At 42.3% G+C, this 9,289-nt stretch overlaps 1 protein-coding gene across 1 annotated transcript; it reads right to left on the reverse strand.

Moving 5' to 3' along the window:
- Nucleotides 1-1,764: 1,764 nt before the first annotated feature.
- Nucleotides 1,765-4,917, reverse strand: LOC129778484 (protein escargot-like). The gene is made up of 2 exons (XM_055785401.1): nt 4,378-4,917; nt 1,765-4,255 (listed from the first exon to the last, which is right to left on the reverse strand). Exons 1-2 carry the CDS (start codon nt 4,472-4,474, stop codon nt 2,868-2,870), a joined length of 1,485 nt encoding a protein of 494 aa, XP_055641376.1. The 5' UTR covers nt 4,475-4,917; the 3' UTR covers nt 1,765-2,867.
- Nucleotides 4,918-9,289: the final 4,372 nt, after the last annotated feature.

A 9,289-nucleotide genomic window follows, 5' to 3' on the forward strand; every position in this document is an offset into this window, starting at 1 on the left:
AATGTCTTTCCCTGTCTACTTAGCTCTGGACGGTCTTTTTTTCTTTTTTCGAGCACAGAATATTTTTTGGCTGTTTCAGAGTCATCAAACATCAAGTGCAATAATACAGAATTACAAGCCACAGGTATTAAACGCAAGAGCTCCTTCTGCAACCCAAATTTTGCGAGCTGCTGGATTTCTGAACCACAGAGTTCAGCATGGATTTGGAAGTGGATGCCAATCGAATATTCTAGCAATGTTTCGGTGTTTGGACATGCTTTTCCCAATCAGATCTATCTGTAATATTTCATTGTTGATTTCAAACTTCTGTTTTAACAAAATGGCTAAATTTAAATACTGATTCGAGTCACCGACACTTATCAATCAAATATGCACCGTTGGCCTCATAATCCTAATGTTTTTTTTTTTTTTGTGAAAAAGGGGTGGTTCTGACGCATTTCATCGGTAAAATGACACTTTCGCTTAGACACTTGAAAAAGACAACTTGGAATATCGAGAAAAAAAACACGGTGAACACAGTGAAACAAAATCTCTAAATGAAAATAGTTGAAAGATCTCGTGGGAGATCCAACTGCTACTAATTATATGCTCACAAAACTTTGGTCTTCAATTAAAAAGATTTTACTCGAAAGCATAATACACTGAAAATAAGTCTGATTCTGTAACAAAATTGAATTTCTCATGAAAATCAGGACAAAGGCTAGATTGTGGAAAATAAATCAGGATGCTCCAGATAGATTCCAAAATCAGGACATGTCCTGCTAAATCAGGATAGATGGTCACCCTACGCATAACGCGTCTAGCAATTCGTCGAAGTCGTTGTATTGAGGAATCAAAGTTAATGTTAATTTAATTTCAATATGAATCCAAATTTCTCAAAACAGAATAATGCGCGACAACTTCATGAGGCAAACATTTAAGCTCATGAAAATTAATTTCTTCTTTTACATCACGATTCCTACTGATCTATTTAAAGTTGTCTGAAATAAAGCATTCTGAACTTACTTCCGGCAAGAAGCCTGGCGAGCCATTGTTTATCCTTCCCAGAAACGCTTCAATGCTTCAAAATTCTTCTTCGCCTCAGCATACCTCATTAACCGCATTCACCTGCTCGCAAATCCAAATCCGTATAATCGCCAACGACAAAGCGGCGAAACTCTATCCCCCGCACAGGTTGTGTACAATGTAGGTCATTTTGCAAATCAGCAGCAGCAGCACAAAAAAAAAATGGAAATACAAATACGCTGCCGTTGAGCGCCTCCGAGGAAAGAAACATACAAAAATTGATTCGTCGTCGTCGACGTTGTCGAAACTTGATCCTTTCTCTACCCATCATCATCCTTCCATCAATCGGTCAGCAGCTTGGAGCAGCAGAACAGACGAAAAGGAGGAAGCACGGTTATCCGGACAACGAAAAAAAACCCAGAAAGCACCTGAACCATAAAGTTCCAGCTGATTGTGTAGCAGCAAAAAAAAATCCGATATTTCAGAAAAGGTCAAACAAAACACCAGACCGTAAGGGAGGTCCCACCTTCCACACCGGATGGAAGGAAGTAAGTACAAAAACCGATGCAAATCACCCACAATAGAAAATCACTTGTTGTTGCGCGCTGAAAAGGAAGGAAATCCTGACCCAGGCTGGAGGGCTGAATGGAGATAGAAAAAAAAACGGAACGGAACGGAACGGTAGGAAGTTTACATTCGCCGAGAAGAATGAGACACCATGGCTGAAAGAAAAAAGTTGGCAATGAAAAGAACAGGAAATTTAATTTTTCGTAAATTAATGTTGTTTTATTATGTCTTTTTTTGTTTTGCTTGCTGCATTTTTTCTTCTTCTTTTTCTTCTGGTTGTTTTCCTCTATAGAAATTTCTTACAGTATAAAATTCTTAAACACTAAACAATGAAAACAAAATATATTAAGATTCTTCTTATTGGGCTAGGATATAAAAAAATACACGGAATATACAATTGTCTGTTTGCTTGCTCCTAAATCTGTACAGTAAAAAGTAGAGAGCCTAGCCGCTTAAAACAACTAATTTGTCATGTGTCGCTTGCTGCGCAAAAATACGAATGGCTATTTGAAATGCATCAGTTTTCGGCGATTTCCTCTCCGTTTTAACTCTGGTTTTTCTAAAGGCACGTTTTTCACTCATTTGTTCTCGATCCACTCACAGGAATTTCATACAACTGAGATCCTTTTTGAAATAGTTCTGATCAGTGACTTACACGAACGTTAAAATACTAAATCTAGGAAAGAGTGTGTGTGTGTGTGACGATGACAGATAATACGATTAAAAAAAATTAAACTAACTGACTAGCTTAGAAACTTTTTTTCAAAGTGATTCGATTGGTTTCCCGAGATGAAGTCGGGAAACCGACCAGTAGTAACTGGAAAATGGGGGTTTGGGCGCTCTCGACGATAAATAAATAACTTACGACAACTAGAAAACAATTTTTATCGTTCGTGACGTTCGCGATTTTTTCTGCTTTTTTCTCTAGCCTTTTTTTGGATCGAAAAAAAAGGGATCGAAGCACACACGAAACTAGTTTTTGGTAATTTTTTTTTTGGAAACCCAAACAAAACATTGAATATATATGTATATATGGAACTTGTATGTCGACCAATAAATAAACTATTCACAAATCTTCTCTTTCTCGCTCTCATTCTCTCACTGTTTTCGCACTTTTGAAAATCACTCGACACTTTGTCTAAGGTTTTAATTATTAAAAACGATCGCGGTGGCAATGAGTTTCAGTCTTTTCCGATGAACTATGTGTGTTTGTGATGTGATTGATGCGATGATTGACGAAAAGGCACTTTCGTTTTCGATTTTTGTATGTTGGTGTGCGTGTGTTTTGATGTGATCTAGTAGACGGTGATATTGCCGTGGGGCACCACCGTTGGGATGAGCTTATCCTCATGCGAGTGGGATGGCGACGAGTCGGAGTCGGGATGGGATCCCAGCTGGATTCCGGGGCAGCCCGTTTCGTTGTGTTTGGTGAGCAGAGGCAACCGCGAGAAGGACTTCGTGCACGAGGGACACTTGAAGCGCTTGACGTCCTCGTGGGTTTGCTGGTGGGCTCGCAGGTTCGATCGGTCGGCAAAGGCGCGCAGACAGATCTTGCACTTGAAGGGCTTCTCGCCGGTGTGGGTGCGGATGTGTCCCTGCAGCAGCCAGGGTCGCGAGAAGGCCTTATCACAGAGGTTGCACTTGCAGGGCAGCGTGTGGGTGCGGATGTGCATCTTGAGGGCACCGAGCGTTTTGTACGGTTTGTCGCACTCCTTGCACACGAAGATCTTCTGGGCTTGGTTGCCCTCGGCCTTCGGGCAGTGGAACTGTTGGTGTTTGGAGAGCCCCGAGAAAGTCGAGTAGGACTTGCTGCAGTCTTGGCACTGATAGCGAGGGGCACCCGAGCTGGAACCGTTCGGTTTTTCGCCGGACTTTTCGCCTTTCAGCTTTTGGATGTTAAGGTTGGAGGAGAATTTTTCGGTTAGAATGGAAGACGGGGCCGAGCTGGAGTTGTTGTTCTCTTCCGAAGCGGCCGAAGGACTGGACCGGGCAGGTGATAGTGAGCGGTTTGAGGAGAGGTAGGAGTTGAACGAGGTGTGGCTGGAGGTTGGCGAGAGTGATGGGTGCTCGGCGTGGGCCATCATGAGCGGATGATGATGATGGCTCAGACTGTAGGGCATGTAGCGGTGCTGGCCGATGAAGGACTCCGACTTGATGATGTTGTTGTTCTGGTTCAATCGGAGCTCGGTTGCGGGATAAGCCGGAACCATGGTGGGAGGCGAGATCGATTCCTGACGGCTGTAATGTCCCGGATGTGGTGGTGATACGGAACTATCACGCGGACCGTAAGGTGACAGAGGCTCCGATCGAGGAGGCGAGATGTGATGATGGTACAGGTTGTAGATGTCCGATGGGTATGGCATGGCGTATGGGAAATGGGGATAACCGGAGTACACATTTGGGGCAGATTTGTAGAAACCGTGCAGGGGTTCTGCGGGTGAGGTTGGTGATCGTGCAACTGGGTAGTAGATCGATGGGTGTGATCCGTAGATCGGGGTTGGGACTGAGATTGGGGACTTTGCTTCGGTTGGGTCAGGAGATGATGAAGGTGGTGGAGTGGGCAGCGTGTCTTCTGCTTTGATCACCACTGCTACCGGGGACTCTGAACGAGCCTTCCGTTTCTTCATCGAGAGATCCTCTGGCTTTGTGCTGAGGTTCTCGGGCTCCAAATCGGTGTCTGAGTCTGGGAGGAACAGAGAGGAGAAAGCTTTGATTAGTCACTGTTGCACAAATTAGCGATATCATCTTCAATCAAGGAAGTTCTGTTGTGATGAAACTACGCAAGAAGCTTGTAAAGATGCTTACCATTTTTAATTTCTTCTTCCTCTTCCTCACGGATGAAGACAGGCCGCTTCTTGAGCGGGCAATGGCTGTAGTTCTTCTGCATGATTGATGTGGGCATATTTCAGTGTGTCCTTAGCGATAAAAGTTGCTTATGTTTCTCACTTTCAAGTCACTGTTGAATGTTTTTTTATTCACTTAATCCTTGCTTGATATTCCATATATTGCTGGTTCTTGGTCCATTAACTTTCTCACTCGATCAAACACTGATCATTCTTACTCTGAATGTTGTCACTTAATCCTTGTGCGTTTCTTTTTTTCTTAACTGTGCTCCTTTCGTATACACTTCTGATCCTGCGATGTGCACGCAACGAGACCACACGAACGACTGACACGGCGTTGCGCTGACGAAAACATACGAGGAGCGCGAACACAAAACAAATTCACACCCCAAAAAAAGCAGCAGATCGTTTGATCGACGTCGTTCGAAACCAAAAGGAAACGAAAGCGGAAATGAACGAAACGAAGCAAAACGAAAGCGAAGCGAACTGTGTTGTCTGTACGGCAAGTGAGCCTTGAATGATGTTCGGTTCCCACTCGGGCCCCTATATATAGCGGAGCCGAACCGAACACGTACTTCCCCTGGCCGGGGCGATGGTAGCGGGTGTTCGGGATTTCCCCTCCGACGAAGGAGGATAACGAAAGCGAACGCAACTGCCACTAGCAGCAGAACGATGGAGACCAGGTGTAGCAGCTGCTGTCGGTGCCCCGCAAGTGTATGTGTGCTGGATTACGGCTGAGCACGTGCCTCTGCACCGGCTTAAGGCGAACCGAACCACTGTCGGTGTGTGCGAGCGGTGTGTAAGGCAAGGAAAACAAGGTGGTGAGGCTACCACTGCAAAGTGGGTGGAGTCTCGCACTGTTCGGCTCGATATCGGGCCCACTGGAGGGGGAAGGCCGCAGGTGTGAAACCGAACCGATCGGATATTCCGCAGGGGAAATCTACCGGCTGAGGTGTTCGGCTGCATTGCTGCCGCTCGGGTGGTGTTGGCTTTCCTCCGTATCTCTCTTACCATTCAGGATCGCGCGCGCCTGAACACGGTGCGCTATGTGCAATGGCTGGCCGCTATTGTTGTTTGTGGGGTGCAGCGAACCGGTGTTCAGTTTCGTTTATTTTTAGCCCGCTTGTTTTTCTCGCTGCTTCGCGTACAATATGGAACGCGAAACAACTGTTACGGAATAACAAGTTTCTCCTGTCGCGCTCGGATCGGCCGCGATCGCGAGAGCTCGCGCTGAAAATTGGAACCGCGTGCGAGAGAGTCTCTCCTACCGTCGGATCGCGGACACGATCCAGTTCGAGCGCGGACCTTCACGCGTTCGTATTCGCTTCTTCCATTCATACGCGAACAATTTAAACGACCGAAAGAAAGCAAACTCCTTGCGAGTTAAAATCGTCGCCAATCACAATTTTATTGTTCTCAGAATCCACACATTTTTCCGCCAAAAATTTCGCCTGCACCAAAGGTGCCAAGTCGGGCACACCTTTCCAAAAGCGAAAACACATTTGTACCTGAGCCCCGATTTTTTTTTCTCCCTTTAAAAGTGACAAAATTTGAACGGGACACCGCCCGGGCACCGAGGTTTTGCAGCCGGCCTCGCACCTACCCGTTACCCCCGTCCTCACCCGTCATTCCAGCCAGGGATTCCAGCTGCAATCCTTGTGCAATATGCGTGCGTGTATCGCCATGCGTCACAAAAGAGGCAGACAGGCCGGAGGACGAAAAGGAACAAAATCAGCGACAGGACATGTGTGATCGCTCGCTCGGAGCGCATTCTTGGAGTTGTTGGTGTTCTGATTTTTCGGGTGTTGTGTGCTGTGCTGTGCTGCACTGGGCCTAATCCCTGGCAATTAATAACGTTCGTGGAGAGTGAACCGGAGTATCCCTTCCGTCGCATAGACTATTTCTAGCCGTAGTTCGGGGGGAAAACAATCGGAAATCTCGCTAGGAAGCTAGAAAGTTCTTCCTGTTTGGGCCGAGCGAGGGTTGATGAACGGTAGTTTTTGGTCCGGTCGGTATTTAGGGTGTGTGTGTTTTTGGGTCGAGAAACGGTGAATGTGTGATGAAATGCGCTGGGATCGAATTTCGCTGCGTCGTAGGGTTCTGATGTTGCTTCCTGTGGACGAAATGTATCTCGTAAACAGCGCCTCGGTATAATATAGATTACAGTTTGCACCGTCTTATGGCTCATGCTTACCCCCAAAAAAAACATGGAATTGAAACGGCGGTTGATTATAATTGCACCAGTTTGCCATTATGTCTACAGAATTATCTTACTTCAAATTATGTTACACCGGAGTTCCTTTTAATGTGGGCATTGGCCGGGAGAAGAACTGGTTTTAATTGCAATTTTCATGAATATCGTTTTGAAATGTCATTTGTCGCGCCTGTCATAAAATTTACAGAAACTTCACTTTAACAGTTTAACTTGTGATATAATACTCTGTGCGACCGAAAACTAACAATCTATACGCAAAAATAAATTGTAGTTGATGTTCTGTTCAAAAGGAGCATTTTTATCGATTTTCCCAAAATTTTCAGAAAATCTATTGAATGTTCGTGGTGTGCTTCAATACAAAATAATAATTAAATTATCACATTAAATGGAAATGTATTCTTGCTCAATGTTCTGTAAAAAAGAGTTCACTCTCTCAGCACTGAAAGTGTGCTTGTCATGAAGTCGATGAAAAACAAATAATTTAAAATTGATAAGTAAATAATTGGACCACGTCTTAAGTTTCTTTTTGAAAAATTAGCATCGCAGATCTCTTCAGCAAGAATAAAATATAATTATCAAATTTAATTATGTATTACCTTTTTTCAATCCGTGTTCCCGATATTCCCAGGGAACTGCGTGTGTGCATCTTTGTGGCAAGGCAAAAATTCGGGAAGATTTATTTGCGTTTGCGGGGAAAATTTCTGGAGGGCTCTTTAGAAGCACGAATTTCGGAGTTTTTTCATAATTAGAATAGTTACAAGTTGTTGATGTGAGCGGATTAAAAAAAAAGTTGTGCCATGGCGTACACGATCTGGTTATCTGATACAAAAAAAATCGAACACGAATCAGTAACGATGCAGCATGAACCTCGGACGTGCCAAAAACATGTTTTTTTTGACACTATGAAAAAAAAGATGCTGTTCAAATCTTTTTGTTTCAAGTTTCCCGATTTTTAAAAAAAAGTAAAATTTAAAAAAATATATATTGTTTTACATAGCCATGCGATAGAGAGATGCATATAGATTGTATTCATATAAATTCGTCATAAATAGGTTCAGTAGAACTTGAAATATCGTGTGCGCCAGCTTAGAAAGAACTAGTTTCGAGAAAAAACGTAACATGAAGAATCATTTTTATTTTTTTCAAATTACTAGACTAGAATACTGCCCTAAGTATCTGTATTTTCATCGAATTGCTAGCAGAAGCTCTGGAACTTGCATTGTCTGATCGCATGAGCCTTCGAGCAATTTCTCGAATAGCAAAATATTATTCACGAAAAGTAGGGATTTTTTCGACATCCGGTAGATAAGAGCCAAAATAGTATTCATCAACTAAGTAAACAATAAATTAATAATTATGTTGGCACTCGAATCGTGTGCCAACTAAATTATTTTTTATGTTGCGTCTTCAGTTGTGCTCCCCAGAGTGTTCAAACAAAGTAACTTATCCCAGCAAACATTAAATCGCATAACAAGCGTATATATAACATCATATGCCCTAAAATTTGGTTGGCACATAATGCGCCTAACTGGCATATGCATGCAAAAGTGGAGGCCATATACATACATGGCAAATGCTTACCGAATTCGTTTGGAAGAATATGCAACTTTGACCAACTTTGATTATCATCCACCAGCTATCTAGCGGGCTATCTGAAATTTAATTCAACAGCAGTTAAAACTTTCGAGTGCATCAGCATTTCATTGACATTTAAATATGATGTAATATGTTCTTCATTAGGATCAAATATGATTTACTGTTTCATGATTTTCTTCAGCATGCAACACGATTTACTACAGTACTGAATCGATTTAAATTATACGCTTACACGACACACAAACTGCATCAGCGTAATATACGCATATGATGCGGATTAAATATATTTTACGACAATGTACATCATAAAATTGATGTTCATTATACCAAATAGTGACTTAATTTGATAATGGTATATAAAATCGAGTTTTTACATTTTATGCGATTTCAAATATACACGATACATACTTTGATTGATATTATATGCGATTATGATTTATTCGGATTTCTTGTAAGACTTGGCACGTGCAAAATTATACGATTTAATGTTTTCTGGGATGAGTCCAATTGTTAGAAATAATAAATTCTCGACCCGTGCTTACGCTGAATGAGATTAAAAATACTAAATTATACTGATTTATAAGTTACAATGTCCAGCATAAGAACATTGTAACAATAACTCTTTTATCCATCGTACAGGCTTTTGTCACCGTTTATCCACCACAAGCAACCCTATGCTTTGTTTTAATAAGTTTACCGCAAAGTCATTGGAAAAGCTTTGCTGTTGCACTCGAACAGACTCTCGCAACTTTTTTCTTTTATTTTATTCAATGTTTTTTTTTAGTCCAACATCTACTCTTTCTCTGCGATCAATTGATGCTCTTTCAATTTTGACTTTAACTTTCAATTCTCTACTCTTTATTTCATACTATCTACTCTATACTTTGTTCTCTCTTCTCTCTACTCCCTGCTCTTTATTTTAAACTCTCTACTCTCCACTCTCTGCCCTCTACTCTCTACTCTCCACTTTCTACTCTACTCTCTACTCTCTTCTCTCTACTCTCTACTCTCTACTCTCTACTCTCTACTCTCTCTACTGTTATATTGATGTTTTATTAGACTA

The sequence above is a fragment of the Toxorhynchites rutilus genome, chromosome 3 (genome assembly GCF_029784135.1).
Source record: "Toxorhynchites rutilus septentrionalis strain SRP chromosome 3, ASM2978413v1, whole genome shotgun sequence".
Classification (NCBI taxonomy): Eukaryota; Metazoa; Arthropoda; class Insecta; order Diptera; family Culicidae; genus Toxorhynchites; species Toxorhynchites rutilus.